This window comes from Uranotaenia lowii, chromosome 1 (genome assembly GCF_029784155.1).
Source record: "Uranotaenia lowii strain MFRU-FL chromosome 1, ASM2978415v1, whole genome shotgun sequence".
Classification (NCBI taxonomy): domain Eukaryota; kingdom Metazoa; phylum Arthropoda; class Insecta; order Diptera; family Culicidae; genus Uranotaenia; species Uranotaenia lowii.
Window position 1 is genome coordinate 107,434,726 of NC_073691.1, and position 19,827 is coordinate 107,454,552.

Here is a 19,827-nt window from a genome sequence, read left to right on the forward strand (position 1 = left end):
ATTCCACAGTGGACTTGTTCTTCCAGTATTCGCCATCACATCAGCTTGCTCGTTTCCTTTTATTCCTGAATGACTAGGCACCCACATAAAAGTAATTTGCTTGCCCCATGACTCTTTTTCAATTATTTGTATGAGAGCGTGTCTGTTGTTACCTTTTTCAAGAGCTTGTAAACAGCTTGCCGAGTCTGACACAATCAGTGTTTTTCCGTGAGATCTTTCAACGGCCACGGCAAGGGCCGCTGCCTCTGCCGTGAAGATTGAGCATTGAATAGGTAATTTTCTGGCTATCAAAAAGTTTTTGCTGACAATGCCTATACCAACATCCTCACCCACTAAGGATCCATCAGTAAAAACCAAGCAGTGGTCTCGATATTTTTCGTTGATCGTTTTTATAAAATTAGCTTTAGCTGCCTCATTGCAATGACCAGCTTTGATCTGTTTTTTTATACTCCAGTCTATTGAGATCTCCGGAATGTTCCATGGCCGTTGTCCTACCCATAACATAGGCGTAATCTGTGGAAGGTCATGACCAGTTAAATGTTCAAATTTTTGATTGGCCATATGAAATAAATCAAAATTAGGTGTTACTGTTGTTTCAATCATAGGAGTTCTTCGTCTGAGTTGTTGGGAATGTATGTTTCGCATTTCAGGTTGACTAGCAACGCTAACAACATCATTATTCGAACCGTAAATTTTTTGTATTAAGTTACACGTTTTGCTGACAATGCAACAAATACTCGCATGTTGAAAATCCATTTTTCCATTTTCTACAGCAACAGTCATTTTTTCAGAAGTCCTGAAAGCTCCCGACGATATTCGAAGATAAGCATTGTAGCAGGGTTCCAGGGAATTGTAATTTTCCATGCTGTATAGTTCGATTCCGTAGAACAGTTTAGATAGAACTACAGCGTCACCAATCCGCAAAAGGGTGGTTCTAGAAGCAAATCGAGATATTGCTCTAAGAAGGTTTAGTCTGCTTTTCACGGCTTTCTTGGTTTCTTCAAAATGTCGTTTAAATGTACCTCGACGATCTAAGAAAACTCCCAAAATTTTTATGTTTCGGACACGTGTAACTGTTTCGTCATTCAATATTATCGGTGTTCGGTGATCACGATGATAATGACGCCTCCGTTTGCAATAGTGCATAGCTTTCGTCTTGGCGATAGATATTGTTAATCCGACTCCTTTAGCCCATTGATTGATAGCGAGTAGATCATTCTGTAACTTCTGACGTAATACATTCGTTTTAGATCCTTTGCGTGCAAGTATGAGGTCATCAGCATATCCAATCAAGAACGCCCCAGGGAGGGAGAGTGTGGATGTTTGATTCATAATGAGTACGAAAAACGTAACCGATACAACGGAGCCTTGTGGAACTCCATTCTCTAATGCTCTTACTTCAGAAAGTTGTCCACCTACTGAAACGCAGAATGTTCTTTCCGATAGAAACGAGCGAGCAAACTGAAATACACGCTGTCCAAGTTTAGCTTCACGAATAGCGTCCAAGATTTTTGATCGCCAGACCTGATCGTATGCTTTCGTGATATCCAGTGACAATATTTCACAATGTGTGTTATTTTGCTCTACCTCTCTTAGAAAGTTTCGTAAATAGAGGAAGTAAGTATTAGTTCCTCGGCCTACGCGGAATCCATGGTGCTCTTGATGTAGCGTTGAAGATGATTCTAGATACGTTACAATTCTGTGGTTGATCATACGTTCGTAGACTTTACTCAAGCAGCACAACAAAGATATGGGCCTAAAACCAGTAACACCAGTTTGATGTACATTTTGCTTGGGTATAGGAATAACAATGGCAGTTTTCCACGACCGAGGGAATATGCCTGTTTGCCATAGATGGTTGAAAGTGTCGAGCAGAATAACTTTAACTGATAGAGGTAGGTGTTTGATCATTTGGTAGCTAATTTGATCGAGGCCAACTGAATTGCCGGAGCAACGATTGATTGCCCTTTGTAGGTCACAAAATGTAAAATCTCGATCAAGGGAAGGATTTAGAATGTCTAATTCTGGAGTGTTAGGATTGTTGTAGTTGGGATCTGAAGTAGTTGAAACGGTAGAATTTGCAAAATACTGGGCAAAATCTTCAGCAATTTCCAGTGGGTCCTCCTTAAACTGGCCTTCAGAATTGATACGCAGAATTTTATTCGTTTTCTTTCCTGAGATTCTATTAAAATTTTGCCACATACAAGAAACAGGTGTTTGTGGATTGAAACTCGAAGCAAATTGTTCCCACGAGTCAGCCTTGGCTTGCTTGATAATTCTTCTTGTTTGATTACGAATGTTTCTGAAATGAGCCATTGCTGCCATTTTCGATTGATCATTTCCGCTTATTTTCTTTGCTTTGCGTAGGGCTTTTCTTCGCGCACGGACTGCTTCTTCAACTTCTGAGTTCCACCAGACAACGCTCTTCGAGCCGCAGCGTAAACTGGACCGCGGGATGGTGACAATAGCAGTGTCATAGATATGGTCTGTAAGCTGCTCAATGGTTAGCGCACTTTGTGAAGATAATTTATCGTTCAACAGTTCTTCAAAACGAGACCAATCGGCATCTTTGTATCGCCAAATTTGTCGTGTGGATATCTTGGGTAATGGGGTGTCCAGAAATGTTAAAAGCGGAAGATGGTCGCTGTTGATAGGATCGGAGTCTACTTTCCACGATAATCGGCATGCCAGACTGTTGGAAGCTAGTGTTAAGTCAATGGCAGATGCAAGGCAGCTACGATCACATACGCGTGTTGGTGTCCCATCGTTCAGTAAATTTAGTTGTTCATCGATGATCCAGTTAAATACAATGCGTCCTTTTTGATTGGTCTTCATAGGATCCCAAGCTGCATGTCGAGCGTTGAAATCGCCAGCTACAATGTATGGTGACTCTAATCCTTCCAGAAGGGATGACAGTCCAGAGGAAAGTTCGTCGTGTTTGAAAGCATGCTCGACATAAACATTGACGATTGTCACTTTGATTGGTGATGTGATGCGAATTCCAATACTTTTGATATCAGAGCGAAGAGAAACTCGATTGTGTGGGATGCCTTTCAGCACACCGATTGCAACTAGGCCATTACTGCGAGCTTGTTGATTGTCCGATGAATACCAGGTGTACATGTTCCACAGCGAACCATTGAAGCGGCTGGTCATAGCTTCCTGAATGGCTATGACGATTGGTGGGTTAGAAGCCAGTTTTACCAACAGCTCAGAATGTTGTCTCCAAAAACCTCGCGTGTTCCACTGAAACAGGAGGAGGCGATAATTGCTTATAGAAGGTTGAATCGGGTTTACGTCACCTGGTGAACCCGGCGATGAACCGGGTTCAGCAGCTTTTGGAAGCGTGTTTTCGTTGCTAGGATTCTGCCGAGTTGATGAGGAAAAAGTTTGCGGTTGGCTACCAGTAGTTATGGGGCAGTCTGGAGGGTCTGACGTTACACCAGTATCGACTCTTGGGGATGACGTGTTGCAAAAACAGGAGTTCGATAACACCGGACGTCTCTGTCTGTCGGAGTCAGTCGCTGCGATCGGCCTCGCATTTTGGTGATCATCTTCGTTGCAGGATTCTTCGTGGTTGAAGGTGTTTGGAGTGGACTCGTGGGAAGCGTCGGTGTCAGGGAAAAAATTAAAAACTGGATGATTTGTAGGACGGAAAATGAAAGGTTGTACATCACCTGGTGAACCCGGTGAGGTGCCGGGTTCAGTGTTTGTAGAAAGCACGATGTTATTAACAAAATCCATAGAGTGTCCAGAAGCGTTGCTATAGTTGTCGATGTGTGAGTTGGGTGGTGAATCACTGTTGGTCATCGTCATCAGAAAACATGTTCGCATCTACGTTCTCGTCCTGCTGCGGCTGTTGGGAGTTCTTGTTCAAATTTACTCTCTTTGAACCGTTTTTCGGGTTTGATGGTGATATGTCGTTTTGTGAGAGGTTCAGATTCCGTTTCCTGCTAACGCTTCTTGTATTGTGGTTGTGGAAGCTCCTGCACTCTACAGATGTTGTTCTAGTCGATTCACTTTGTGTAGCTTTTTTAGATTGTGCTTGCTCAGACTGTTGACTGTTCGGTTTATCCAGAGAATCTTTGCGAGAAAGGCGTGATTTAGATTGTTGTGGTGGTTGTGATGGTTGTATGGGTCCTTGTTGATCTTTCTGTCTGATTTCTTTCAGCTCCTGCCGTAATTTTGCGAGCTCATTGCGTAAAAGAGAAATAATTTTATCTTTTTCGTCGGGATCGCGTTGCGTTTGGGTTAAGCGTTGCTGAACTTGACTTGCGTATGTTGGCTTATTCCAGGTTTGATTAATTTCTGCTCGAGCTTCCTGAAAAGTGATTCTTTTGTTGACTTTCAGGCGGATCACTGCTTCTTCCTTCTGGAAGGAGGGACAGTCACGGCTTGTCGGAGAGTGACCTTCCTGGTTACAATGTTTACAGAACTTTTCGTTGCTGCAGGTTTGTCCTTCAATAGTCGGGTGATCTCTAAAGCAAACTGAACAAGTCGTGCTGTCGCATCTCAGATCATTTTGAACCTTTACGTAGTTGTTTATAAATTCAATAGATTTCGATTATGATTTCAACAAGTTCCGTTATCGATAGTATTAACCTTTCAAAGGGCGATGGAAGTTCCTGAGTAACTTTTACGCGACAAGAGTCACCTGAAGCAAAGATAGTAGATATAAAGATACCCAGCTCTTGACATTTTTCATATAAATTCCAACAGACATTCTTTCTACAAACATCAGTACCACCTGCTGACGGAAAAGGTCAACATTTCTCACAAATTGTGTTTAAAGATACGAGCGTGCAGATCATGATGCACTCTGATATGTTTTCAATAAATTTAAAATTATTCAAAATGCACTCTGAAGTAATTTGATTAAATTTTGCAGAAACAAATGCTACTGACTCAGTAAAATTGAGCTAACCGCATTCAGATTCATCGATTGTGAAAAAACTCAAACTTAAACAGTTAAAATAATAATGAAAACATTAACGTTCACAATGTTTTTAATTTGATTATTTATATCAGCAATGAATAAAAAAAGTGTATAAAGAAAATAATAATTTAAGAATACTTTACAATTTATAATTTAAGAACATAGTGAATTGTTGAATTTCAAGCCAGTCTCAGTGTTTAAAACTTCTTAAGATTTTATTTTTTGATTCCCTCAATGTGATAACATTCCTACGGTTGAATCAGGGGAATCGAAATTAAAACATCTTAGGAGGTTTTAAGACCAGTTCAAAATTCATCTTTCAACTATTTTTAGTCACTGGCTAGAGAAGATTTTTCATTTTCACCTGAGGTGTACCGCTACCTTTATTTACTCTGTTAAATTTGTACATAGAACTAAATTTAGCTAAATGGCCTGCAAGAAAAAAAGTTAGAAAAAACACAATACTCAAAGTGCTGCATGATAGAAACAGCTGGATCAACTTATAAAACTGTGGCATTTTACTTTATCTGAAGTGTCGTGTTAAATTTTGAAGAATATTATTTTATTATTAATTTTGCAAATTTTGAGTCTTCTCCAAAGTGAAACAATCATGCTGATATTTTTTTTTTTTTTTTTGAAATTTGAATATTGTGCAATCTTTTGCTGTCACAAAAAGCGGTTAGCGAGTAGAAAAATTAAAAAAAAAACTAATTTCAATAGGTACTGATTTGAAATATAGCACAAATGTCACAATCCACAGATCTAAAGTGTGCAGTCCCATTTTGTGGCTGCGGATAAAATAATCCACACCCTCATTTCTGACACTGGAGATTTTTGAGTGCACAAATTAGTTATTGTTAATGGGACTTTTGATTGCTGTGCTTAATAACTCTCAATTGAGTACATGTGTCCCACCGTGTGATAAAAACTGACTAACATGAGTTTTTTCTGCTAACAGTGTTCACTGTGTTTTAGTTGCATTTCTGCCGTCATATTTGATGGTGGCGCTTATTTTTTTTTGTCTCCCGGTTTTCATAAGAGTTTGGAATCTTTATATAAACTATTTTTGCCTGAAGTTCCCGTAAAACATTTTTTCAGCCAAATGTGAACTTCGGAGCTCCATCTTTAAGTAAAGACGCGACTTTTGGTTGCTTGGGTAACATCCCATAAAAAATAGTTAACTACAGCAAAATAATCGACAATGTCAAAAATAACAAAAATCCAACCCAAAGGAAAATTAACACATTTCCAAAAGCTGACCCAATTCAAGAAAAACCCCAAATAATCAATAACAATCCTCATAAGACAACAGATAAAGAGAAAATGGATTCAGAAATTAATAATATTCTGAAATCACAATTAACAAAAATTATTGAAAAAACTTTAAACAAAAATAATCAAGCCATAGACTTAAATTTACTTCTCACAGAAATAAAGCTTACTATAGAAAATACAATAAAAGAAAATAATCGATCTAATACTCTGAACACTCAAGAAGAAATTAACATTTTGAATTTACCAATCGCAAACGAGGAAATTGTAGAAGAAAACTAAACATCCATCATTAAAGAAAAAACACAAGAAGACAAACCTATACTTGCTTTCAAATGGCTGATTTTGTTAACAAACTGAATGTTGCTCAGTTAAATATAAGGAGTCTCAGACCCCTACACAAAAGAGAAACTCTAAAAACCTACTTAGTGAACAACAACACTCACGTCTTCTTGTTACAAGAAACCTGGTTGAAACTTTATGAAAATTTTAAATTTCTAAACTATAATCTTGTAAATAACTGCAGACCAGATGGCTATGGCGGTACAGCTATCCTTATCCATCCAACACTCATATATGAAACAATATCAATTCCACAAGTCGATCTCGAACTGACGGCAATCAAAATTAAAAATATTAAAAAACATACAATTTTTATATCACTTTATATTCCACCCGATGAAAATATTAATGACATCAGAACACCACTCAAAAACCTTTTTAAATTCATAACAAACAACTCAAACGATGTCATTCTGGCAGGTGACCTAAATGGTCATCACCCAATATGGGACAACAACGCGACTAGAGCAGATATCAGAGGAGAATACATTACCGAACTCCTAGACGACCACGAACTAATCCTAATGAATAACGGCCAACCTACAAGATGGCCTCCCAGCCAACAATTTGGTAGGTATATCAAAAGATATACGTACGTCTATGTCGACACTAATCATCGTATATGACGTTAGAAAAAAGCATATACCTACCAAAAGTGGAGGCAATATACGTACATCTTTTCGTTATTTTCTGGTTTACGACATCGACAACATCATATGTGATGTCATTTACGATGTTAGAAATACTTTGGTACTTTATGTCACATTGGCGTCATTTTATACGTTACATCAAAGGATTCGATTCATGCGCATTTACGATGATGGGAGGATTGACAGTTCCAACTACACTTTATGCGATGTGTATTTAACCCTTTTACGACTTGAAGCGATATGATGATAAATTGGCTATTTAATACCGTATTTGTTTTCACCACCCGAAAGTGTTGCACCATCCACGCTGAAAACGAGCATGAATCGAGTTTTGCACCCACCTTTGTTGGTGTACGTGAAATCGGCAGTGTCAACAGAAAACATCAAGCTGTCAAATCCATTACAGCTGGTATTTGTTTTCGTTTGACTTCGAAAATTGAAATGAAATTTACTTTAGTTGATCATTATCTTTTAAATAATATGAAAATTTTAGCATGAATTTATATATTATGTTGAATTGTGAAGATTTCATATTTATTTTGCTTGGTAGATTCGCCTCTCGCTCTGATGATAACTGCAATACCGGCTGATTCTGGCTGGTCTATGTTTGCTGCTGCTAGACTGCAGTTACCCCAGCTTGAAGGTTCCGGTATTTTGAACGTTTATTCCTCGCAAATACCTCGAGTACCTATTTCCGTTTTCAGATGACAAAAGAAAAATTCTTGGAAGTCAAATTGGCGAACTCAGATCGCGGAAGTCGGGGGAGAAAAATTTTGCCAACAGACCGAAACGAACGAAATTCAAGCTCCCAATGCGGGTGTAGTCTCGAACTACCGTTTTTGAAGGGCAACGGGTGGGAATCCGGGACTTGGCGCAACCGAGCATCGTCACCCTAAGGCACAGCTCGATGAAGCTGAACGCTTCTTGCTGTGGAGACCAACTTATAGGACCCTCCCGAACAAGAAAACTTTTCGGTTTGGGCGATTCCACCAGATCTTTGGGTTGGCCTTTTTGCACTCGGATTTGCTGCTCTTTTTCGGCATCGCCTGGAGCCGATTGCAGCAAACCTTCTGGGCACATTTCTTCTTGGGAGCGTTGTTTGCTTTGGAACGTGCCATCCAGGTGAAATTCTCCGCCTCTGTTGTGAAGTAACCGATATATAACGCGTTTTATAAATTTATACATGTCAAGGGAGTTATAAACTTGGGACTTTCTAATTAAATAAAAGAACACAAGACGCACGTCTGGATTCGTCGGTAGCCAGGAATAAAGAGGCAGATGAGTTTATTAATCATATTCTACAGAGTTTCGCCAGCGAAGACTTCTCTGTCTTATGTCGACCGTGTTCCCAGAATGGGTTTGGACTAACACGTCGAAAAGACACTAAACCGAACACTACAACTCCTCCTTCCTTTAGTTAGATTAAACAATACAAAAAAATCTATAAGCTAATCTCAGAAATGCGTTCTAAATTTTAAGCTAACGATTTTGTTTCCGATCGTTTTTTGCATGCACATTTTTAGAAAGAATTATTTATCTATTCAGGAATTTTCGAAACCTTTCTGAAGGCTACTATTTACAAAAATTGAAAATCTTTCTACACTTTTTTTTTTAAAGAATTTTTTTGCTGTTCAGGTACACTCCTGATCCTCATCCTCCTCCGAAAAGATGAATTAAACAAACCATGGATTCTAGTCGTCATCTTAGCAAATGTCAGCTTTCCGTCTTCAACTTGCTTTTGTGAACTACCAGGCCAAAAAACACTTGAGTCCATGTAAGACCTTGGTAGCTAAATCTGTCGAGTTGTCGAAGCTGGAAAAAAAAACTCTTCTTGTAAAATTGGAAAATTTCCTACTTTCCAGAGAGTTTGCAAAATCCTAAAAAAAAACCTGGAAAACATATTTACAACAATCAAAGATGTATCAGGTTACCATTTCCTTGTCTTTATTGCAAAAACTGAAACAAATTCTTCCGCACTCAAGGCAAAAAAAAAATCATTTTTCCAAGGTTTAAAATTTGCATTAAGCTTTTATTTTGTAAGAGCTTCCTAAAGCCAAAACTAGCAGACATATCTCCGAACAAAATTCATATACATTCCCGCAGGCTCTACCTATATGAATGGAAAAATTGTTAATCGTTCAAAGATCACAAAATGAGACGGATATCGATTTTAAGTCATTTATCAACAATACTATAAGCTTGGAATACATCGTTAAAATCAGGGAAAATTCAAATTGCAATATAACCAAAATCTATCACAAATTGTACAGCTTCTACGGAAATACAAACTGTAGAACTCAAATTTTAACTTTCCTCCAAAAATTCCAAAAGGGCTCAATAAAAACAAATTATAAAAAGAAGCATTTTTTTAAATTATAATTCAATTATTAATTGTGAGTGGAAAAACTGGTTCATAGTATGGTAAATATCTTTCAATTGGTCATAAAATAACCATTAACTTAGCGTTTCAAAAGTTGCTTTTGAAAAAAGAACTTAAAAAAAACATTATTAAAAACATTGCAAACTAAACACATTCATGAGAAAAAAATAACCAAGCAAGCTAGACCACGTTGATCCTAGCCAAAAAAAACCACTCAAACGAAAAAATAAATAAATAAATAACCAAAAACGGAAAAAATGGTGTGAAAGATCCGACAAATCAATTTAAAATTTAACGAACATCTGTTCACAATATCGGATAAAAATAAGTATTAAAAACCACATACCTTATACTGGCCATAAACCATAACATCCAAATGATGAAATCGTTAAATTTCCCAGCAGCCGGGGTAACAGCAAACACCTCCGAAACCATCTTTAATCCTCCGGAAAAAAAATTGCGGCGGCCACAAACATTCCGTTTCAAAACCACAGGTACTGAAGAATATAGCGAGAACCACATCTCTCACTGTTTAAACATTAATTTCTTTTAAATTTCTTCTCCACAACATCAAAACTGCAGGTGCACTTAATACAAACTGCCAATGCAATTTGCCAACTCACACTCTACGAACTCACCACTCCTCTCAGTCGGTGACGTTTCTTACGAGTCCCAGTGGTGAGAGCTCATGCACCGAGTATGAGTCACTCAATGTCAGTGCTACCAGGAGGTATGGTCAAAAAACGGGAAAAGTGAGGAACTCACAACTGCTGCTGAGAAAACAAAAAAACAATGAAATTGATGAAACGCTGAGTAAAAAAACAAAATGGTCATAAAACAGCAAAGCAAAGAAAAAAAATTGAAATGAGATTTCAATCAAAATTTCTAATAAAAGGTAAAATTCCCCTGATCTCTCGCGTTGAAAATGGTACTGTGAAAAAGGTTTACGGAAAAAAACTTCTAATAAAAAGCTTTAGCCACTATTAGCAGTAAAACTTCCAAAACCAAATCTAACACAGAGCACCAAACATACTTACAATGCGGCGTTCGGAATTTTAATATAAATATCTTTGAACAGCCGCTCTGCTTTCGCTCCAACAAAAAAATTTCACCTCGTCGCCATTGAAGTAACCGATATATAACGCGTTTTATAAATTTATACATGTCAAGGGAGTTATAAACTTGGGACTTTCTAATTAAATAAAAGAACACAAGACGCACGTCTTGATTCGTCGGTAGCCAGGAATAAAGAGGCAGATGAGTTTATTAATCATATTCTACAGAGTTTCGCCAGCGAAGACTTCTCTGTCTTATGTCGACCGTGTTCCCAGAATGGGTTTGGACTAACACGTCGAAAAGACACTAAACCGAACACTACATGTTGGAAACGGCACTGGTATTGAATCCGGAACAAGTTTCCGTTCTTCGGAATAATAAAGAGAAAAAAACAGCTCGAACGCAATTTTTGCGGTATAGAAATAAACCAACCAGCTGATATTTGTTTACAACGGGAAGCATGTGCTGTCAAAATTCATGATAGTATTGGTGAGAGCGCAAGCAACACCGAATATTTTCAGAGTGTTCCACCGTCCACTTTATGGTGCACTACCAGTGGACTACTCATCGTGAAAACGAGCATGAAAACAGCAAAAAGTGCACTACCGGTAGTGCCCCGGTGCACCACCACACGAAAACGAATTCTCTATAAGTCACCCTTCATGCGAGGTGTGTTGAACTCTTGTACGACTTGAAGCAATCTATCGATGGATTGACGATTTAAGTCACCCTTTATGCGAGATGTTTTGTACTCTTGTATGACTCGAAGAAATCAGACGATGGAATGTCGATTTATGTCACCCTTTATGCGAGATGTGTTCCAGTCTTATACGATGTTCATAGATTTTAACATCGATTGACAACTTAAGTCACATTTTATAAGATGTGTGTTGTGAGCTTTTACGATGACATTTGATGGAAAATAATACTTTATGTGAGTTGAGATGTACTCATGTACGATTTGTACCAATAAACGATTTTGCGGACCACTTTATGTAGCATGTTATGTGTAATAGCATGTTATGTGAAATACAACTCTAGGAAGAAATAAAATTAATTGATGACTTTTACTGACTTTTATTATAAAAAACATTGAAATGCACTACACAATAAGGCTCATTAAAAAACTTGCACTTAAATTATCTCCAACTTCTTAAAACAATATATTTTCGCAGGTACCGGGCGCGTGCGGAAAGTGCGCGTTTCATTCCTCCTGATCGCCAATTCACCTTGTCAGCTTTTTTTTTAGGTTGGGTTGCTCATCAATCGCCGGATAATCTGCACGCAGGGCTTTTTTATGTAAGCCTAGTAGGGTAGAGTAAACCTGTTATTTTAGAAAAAAAAATTTTAGTGAGGTTTTTGTCTAACGTTGTTTTTCCAAAACCTACCTTTATTATTTTATTTTATCCGTTTGCTTTAGTCGTCAATTCACACAAAATTCAAATGCTGATACGAAATTGCAAGCACGATCGCAAAATTGCACATCCACTTAACACGATCCAACACGATTAAGTTTTAATATCATGATAAGATGTGGGCGAACGCTAAGCATTTGTTAATACGAATCTGATTCGATCGCATTAAATATATTTACATCGTGGGTAAAGTGACCGATTATACGATTATAATTATACTTGTTATAATATTTGTAGCTATATCGGAAAGACACGGTGTAAATTTGCCTACTTATGTGACATTCTAGTAAACATACAAAGTGATACGAAAGACGATGCTTACGTAGAATTCTTAACGAATTTATTTGAAGTCATTTACGATTTCGATTCGAAAGTAATTTGTGTACCAATAAAATGCATCTTAAGAAATCTTATGCGATCGATATAAGATTTCATTTGACATCGGTGGAACTAAATACGACGTCATCCAACATATCGTAGCTAAGTCGTATTTCATTGAGATGCTGCATCTTCTACGATGAATATACGATATGGTCGAATGGTAAGTGTACATATTTATGATTCCGATTAAAGTTGCATCCATATACGAGTTCGACGATGATTTCTTCTACGATTTCATGTTGGCTGGGCTGACATTAACAAAAATGCAACTGCCATTGATCTTACACTAGTAACACCTTCATCAGCAAGCCACATCAATTGGAAAATTAGCGAAGAAGATATCGGATCTGACCATAAATTAATTGAATTTCAAATTGAGGATATAAATAAATATAGTAACGACTTTACTAAGTTTATCACCAGTAAAAAGAAGGCAATAAATTTTCTAAACCGAATAGACCCATGTTCACTGAATAACACAGAACACATGATATCAAAAATCGAAGAAGCGATGAACAAAGCAATCTATAAAATACATACGGACAGCAAAAAGAAAACAAAACCTTACTGGAACGATAAAATTAAAAAGCTATACGAGGAAAAGAACAGAAAACATATTATTTTTAGAAAAAATCTTACACTAAACAACAAAAAAGAATACAAAAAAGCAGAGAGAGAATTTAATAAAGCACTGAAAGAAGAAGTATATGAATACAGGAACAAAATGCTTGAAAAATAAATGAAAATACCAACATCAACCAAAAGTGGAAAATAATTCGCGCAATTGGCGGTAATTTTAAAAATAAAGAAAATCTAGAACCACACCCAAAATTCAGCCTCTGTGCCAATGGCGTGTAGTCAATTACATAGCATCATTGGTACAAGAAGATAACGCGACCGGTGCTGATTCGATTTGCCCCCACCGGCATTAACCTCCCAAGTCAACCGAATTGCGTATGTCTGAAAGAAACAAAATAAAAACGATTTCACGTCCCTCCCTATCGCATCATAAGACGAAGAAGGATGGAAACTGCTGTGTTCTCGGTAGAAAATACTAACTCTATTCATATACAGCAATTTTCTCTTAAGATTTTATTTCTTCTAGTAGTCGATACAAAAGTGAAAACGTAACTGACTCTGGAGTGCACCGGTTGGCGCCTAGCGCACATTCGTATAACGGCGAATATCAGTACGACTCGTTGCAGGGTTGAAGCCGAAGTTGCGAGAACAGGGGTGGTAGCATCTCCCCCTTTAAGACTAACCCACGACGTAATCCTCCAAGCGCTTCGGAAGACGACTGTTCCTGACTGGTCTCGGGGTCTTGACTGTAGCTGGCTGGACTGGACTGGATATCGTTGAGCCCACCTCGAAGAACTCGTCGTTGTCAGAACTGTCCCCATAGTGATGGTCTACAAGAACTGGTTCAATTCCAACCGGTGGAGCGGCTTGCTGTTCCGAAGACTGTTGCTTAAGTTCGAAATCACCCACCAAGATCTCCAATGGAGTGGGTGGTACTGCTGACGGCTTGATTGCATCACTGAATCGAGGCTTAAGTTGGTTCACGTGTGAGCGAATCAGCTTCCTCCGACCTGTCTGGTAATCAAGGAGAACGTTGAAATTAACTCCCCCGATGACCTCGAGAACAGTTCCAGGAATCCATTTCCACTTGTCTGCATTGTCATAGAGCTTCGCGTAGACTGTTGAACCTACCGTATACTTTGGACATTGCTTGTCAGGCTTACTTTTGAACACTGGTGGTTTTAGGAGATCGAGAGTTGTTCGCATTGACCTGCCCATCATTTCTTCTGCAGGAGACTTCCCAGCAAGCGTTGCACTGGGTGTAGAACGGTACACCTGTAGAAAGGTTTGAAGAGCTTCGGCAGACGGTACTTCTTCCCCCTCTACGATTTTTCGGAGCGATCGTTTCAGCGTGTCTACGAACCGTTCTGCTTGTCCATTCGACTGAGGGTGATATGGAGCGGTACGAATGTGGATGATACCTAGCTGCTCACACATCTTCTTGAACTCGCTGCTACAGAACTGCGTTCCATTGTCGGTGATTAGTGTCTCCGGAATACCGAATCTGGCGAAGGTTTCCAGAAGGAATCTGATAGTAACAGCTGCTGTTGTCGATCGCGTTTGGAATATCTCAGGCCACTTCGAATACGAGTCGACAATGACTAAGTAGTACATACCGTCAAGCGGACCTGCATAATCTAAGTGAATCCTCTTCCAAGGTCCATCTGCTCGCGGCCACGGTTGAGGTTGGAAGTGTGGTGGAGACTTGGCTGCACTGGCACAGATGTCGCATCGACGAACTAGATCCTGAATGTCGTTGTCGATGTTCGGCCAATATACCACACTGCGCGCAATAGCCTTCATTCTCTCCATGCCTTGGTGACCCCGGTGAAGCTGTCTCAGTATCCGCTGACTGTAGAATTCCGGTACAACTACACGGTCCTCCATCATGATGCATCCGTTGACCACTGATAGAGACTCACGGCGAGAGTGGAAAGCTTTGAGTTTTGGATCTTCAATCTTACGAGGCCAACCGTTGTCGATGAACTGGACAACCTGCTGAAGGGTTGCATCCTTTCTTGTTGCGGCACTGACCATCTTAAAGTTTACTGGCAGGGATGTGAAGCAATCTTCAAGACTCTCATTGACATCCTCTTCCAGACTGATCGACGCGACGACATACTCTTCCTCCGGCTTCTGATGATTGCTGATCAGCCTCGATAGCACATCTGCGTAGCCGAACTTGTCTGTAGAGATGTATTCCACGTTGAAATCGAATCCCAGCAGCGATAGAGCCCACCGCTGGAGTCGATTGGCGGTGTGTAGTGGAATGCCTTTTTTTGATCCGAATACTTTCAGCAACGGTTGGTGGTCCGTCTGCAGCGTAAACTGTCGTCCGAGTAGCATGCGACGGAATTTCGTTACTGCGAAAACTAGGGCTAGGGCTTCTTTTTCGACCTGGCTGTAGTTTTGTTCCGTGCTGGTCAATGTTTTCGAAGCATGCGCAATCGCTTTGAGCTGGCCATCGGGAAAGCGATGCATGATTACTGCGCCTATTCCTGTTTTCGAAGCGTCACCCGCCACAATAAGCTCTAGTGATGGATTGTAGTGGGTGAGTAACAGGTCTGACTGTAAAACTTTCTTGATGGTTTCGAAAGCTTCGTTGCACTGTGCACTCCACACAAACTTCTTGTCTTTTTTCAGGAGATCATCGAGGGGTTGACGGATGCGATGAATTTCCCGAACGAACTTTCCATAGAAATTTGCTGCTCCGAGAAACGACCTGAGCTCACTGACGTCCTTGGGTTGTGGCATACTGACAATTGACGCCACCTTCGCTGGATCAGGCTTGATTCCGTCAGCGTTGATGATGAAGCCCAAGTATCGGATCTCAGATTGGTAGAAGTTGCACTTTTCCGGCCGCAGGTGGAAACCGTAGTCTTGGATGCGTTTGAAAAGCTCCTCCAGAATGCGATCGTGCTGTTCTCGACTGGCGCTGTAGATGATGAAGTCATCGAGAAAACTGTCCACCCCTTCCAGACCAGCGATCATTTTGCTCATGAGCTGTTGGAAGGCTCCTGGCGCGGATTTCACTCCCGGGGGCAAACGGTTAAACTGGAACAGCCCTCGGTGTGTGTTTATTGTCAGCATCCGCTTCGAATCGTTGTCGACCTCGACCTGAAGATAGGCGTCAGACAAGTCGATGATGCTGAACACCTTGCTCCCCGACAGTTTCGAAAAGATGTCCTCTGGTGTTGGGAGCGGGTAGTGGTGTGGTTTGAGCACTGCGTTCAGGCCGGTCGAGTAGTCGGCACAGACTCGAATTTTTCCTCCCGGCTTCCTGACCGAGACGATTGGGGCTGCCCAGTCAGAATAGTCCACCGGCGTGATGATGTTGAGCCGCTGAAGCCGATCGAGCTCTTCATCGACTTTGGGAATTGCGTGGAACGGTACCGGTCGTTTTGGCCTAAACACCGGTTGGGCATCGGGTTCCAGGTAGAGTTTCACCTTAGTTTTCGTACAGTGACCAAGAGAATCCCTAAAAACTTCAGGAAAACGGGTGAGGTACTTGTTGATCGGTTGGATAGAATTGGAACGATTTACCTGATTGCATATGCTGGTTAACGGCTTCGCCCAGAAATCGAATGCGTTGATAAAGTCCAGACCAAGCAAGTTGAGATCCCGCACTGACGTGACGTAGCAGGTTCCTTGCTGTTGTTCTTCGCCGATCTGCATCGTACAGGTGATTTCTCCCAGAAGAGGCAACTGTTCACCGGACGCTGTGTTTGCTATGTGTTCGGTTTGCAGCAATGTTGGTGATCCACATTTCTTCCAAGCCTGCTCGGAAATGATGGTGATATCCGAGCCACAGTCGAGCTGAAGTTTCACCACGTGTCCATTGATCCGGGTTGTCACGTACTTCCGTCCACTGCGCACTTGATTTACTGAATGGATGCTGTTTGCTTGGTTTTGCTTCTTCTTCTTGTTCCGTTTTTGTTGCTGCTGCGGCTGCTGCGAATGTTTGTTTTCGTCGGACGTTTTGACAGTCCGGTTGAAACAGCTGCAGTATCCTTCTTTGTGTCCCTCTCTGTTGCACTGTTTACAGACGTGGCGAGTGTAGGAGCAATCTTTGACGAAATGCATACCCCCACACTGCCAGCAGGGTGAGCGAGGAAGATTTGCATTGCTTGGGGTGGCTGTCGGTTGCTTGGGCTGGTGCTGCTGCTTCCGATGATGCACCGCTTGTACACTGGAGCTTGTCTGCCGTTCCACCAGCGCCGTGTCGTGCTTGAGATTGGATAGCCGCTGGCATTCCGTGATGAGCACTTCCAGATTGAGTTCTCCTCTTGCTTCAGACTCCAGTTTCGACAGCAGACGCGTTCTGACCTCCGCTTCCTTCGAAGATTGCATGCCACAGACGAAAATCAGTGCTTTGAATTGGTCAATGGTGAGATTTGCCAAATCAAAGTCTTCGCACTGACGGTTTACGATTCCGGCGTAGGTGACATAGTCGTCGGCATCACTTTTCACCACCCGGAGACAATCGTAACGTTTACTGAAGAGTGATTTTTGTTGGCCGAATACCGTCTTCAGCTTCTGAACTACCTGGTCGAAGGTAAAGTCCCGTGGGTGTTGCGGTAGGAGGTAGTTGGTAAATTTTTCATGAACTGGTACACTCAAACTGCGCAGGAGTAGTCGAATTTTCGCTGCGTCGTCCAGCTCCCTACCGTCCGCACTGAAGAGATCCTCGTATTTGTTAAACCACCGGTCAAATGTCATTCCAGCGGCTGGGTCGAAACAAAATTCCTTGATTGTCGATGACAATGATTCGATGATCTGCTCCGCACTCCGCCTCACAACTGGGCCCGGCGCTGCCGCCATTTGCTGGATGGAAAGGCGTTCCAGAATCAGCAACAGACGCGCGTTTTGATCCGCCATTTGCTTTATCATGTCCTGTGCGGAAACCTGTTCGAAGCCCGGAAAATCTTCGTTTCCACCGCCTTCTGCCATTGTTGTACGGTAATTCTGTGTGGAAATCACTTCAGTGGCACTTCTCGTCGCCAAATATGCTGTGTTCTCGGTAGAAAATACTAACTCTATTCATATACAGCAATTTTCTCTTAAGATTTTATTTCTTCTAGTAGTCGATACAAAAGTGAAAACGTAACTGACTCTGGAGTGCACCGGTTGGCGCCTAGCGCACATTCGTATAACGGCGAATATCAGTACGACTCGTTGCAGGGTTGAAGCCGAAGTTGCGAGAACAGGGGTGGTAGCAGAAACAAATACCGGCCAACACCAGGCAGCCAGCGAACCGAGCACTGTGCGTGTAAATGTAGCAAAAGCATTAACAAAAATATCCTTCTAATTCAATCCACCAGCACCGGCAAACCACGGCCAAGCTGTGCGTGTGTATGCAGTAAAAGCGATAAAAAAAACATTGCTTCAATTCAATCCACCAGCAAACAACCACGGCTAAGCTGCGCGTGTGTATGTAGCAAAAGCAACAACAAAAACATTCCTTCAATTCACCGGCAAACAACCATCGGCCAAGCTGCCCGGCTTTAGCAGCTGTGTATATGTAGCGTGTGTATGTAATAATAGCAGGCAGTAAGCAAACAAAGTTCTCATTCAATGGGTTTCCCGTTCCTTCACTCCCGTTCCCTATCCCGTTTCCATCGCAAGGCAAAGGAATGCCTTGAAAGGAGGCTCCGTCGTGCGTTTTTTTGGGATTGATCGGTGGCAGAAAGCCTATGACAAACAGCCCTCGTCCTGCATGAAGCTTAAATAGTACACTTGTTAAGATGTCGGACTGGCAAGACGATTTGAATGGTGATATGAGTTCGAATCTCCCCACGGCGCTGTGGTTATTTATTTTATTTTCTTGTTTCTGGGATGGATTATCCAATAGGAACGAAATCCCATAAAATGTTTTTCTTGTTTCGCTTGAATGTAGTGGTCATGCATAATTTTGGTTGGAAACCGATTCCTTATGCCAGTTACGGTTTTTCAAACATACCGTCTTCGGCACAGTGCACATTTCAGAGCATTATCGGCACAGAGATTTGCTTAAAAGGCATTGGATTTCTGTTACCTCTTCTATGGGTGTATTAACAAATAAAGAACTAGCTAAGTCATTCATAGAGAAAATTTTTGAAAAAGAACCGGAACCGATAAAATTTATTACTAACAACTTGATGTTCAAGAGGAAAAATACATTAAAAAACTAAGTTTAGAAAGTATGATGAAAACGATAAAAAATAAGAAAGACCGCAGGGAGTGACAAATTCTCATATTTTATGCTTAAAAACATAAATCTGAAATTGCAAACTAAATTTTTGGAACTAATAAATGAAGTATGGATAAAGGGTCAAATTCCCAAAAAATGGCTACACCCAAAATTCAGCCTCTGTGCCAATGGCGTGTAGTCAATTACATAGCATCATTGGTGTGGAGCGCTATATTTCCGTGCTGTGAGAAATGGGTAAACGGGTTAGCATTTACATGATAATTACACATTGCCATCAGCTACCCCCTCGTATGTTATGTCAACATCGACCCCTCACGTCATCTCCTTCCATCAACACACACACACACCCACACCCACTCGGCCCGCTGGCAACGCACGCCTTCCACTTCGTCGGAACACAGGAACCACTGCAATCGGAATACCGGGACATATAGCGAGGTAAGATTCACCGAGTCATCTCTGGAGCGGATCAGGCCGCACAATTGGCGATCCTGCTAGTTATTATTTAATTTGATCAAAAGAACCTAGGAAATCAAAAAAATCCGAAATCGGATTCTTTGTCAGCCATTTTGAATATTTGGTTCAAATATAAAAGGTCAACAAAAAAAAACGACCCCCGACGTATA

The 19,827-nt window shown here is 40.8% G+C and overlaps 1 protein-coding gene across 1 annotated transcript; it reads right to left on the reverse strand.

Moving 5' to 3' along the window:
• Window positions 1-13,689: 13,689 nt before the first annotated feature.
• Window positions 13,690-17,961, reverse strand: LOC129737777 (uncharacterized protein K02A2.6-like). Its single transcript, XM_055728940.1, has one exon. The coding sequence runs from the start codon at window positions 17,959-17,961 to the stop codon at window positions 13,690-13,692; it is 4,272 nt and encodes a 1,423-aa protein (XP_055584915.1).
• Between the last annotated feature and the right edge of the window lie 1,866 nt (window positions 17,962-19,827).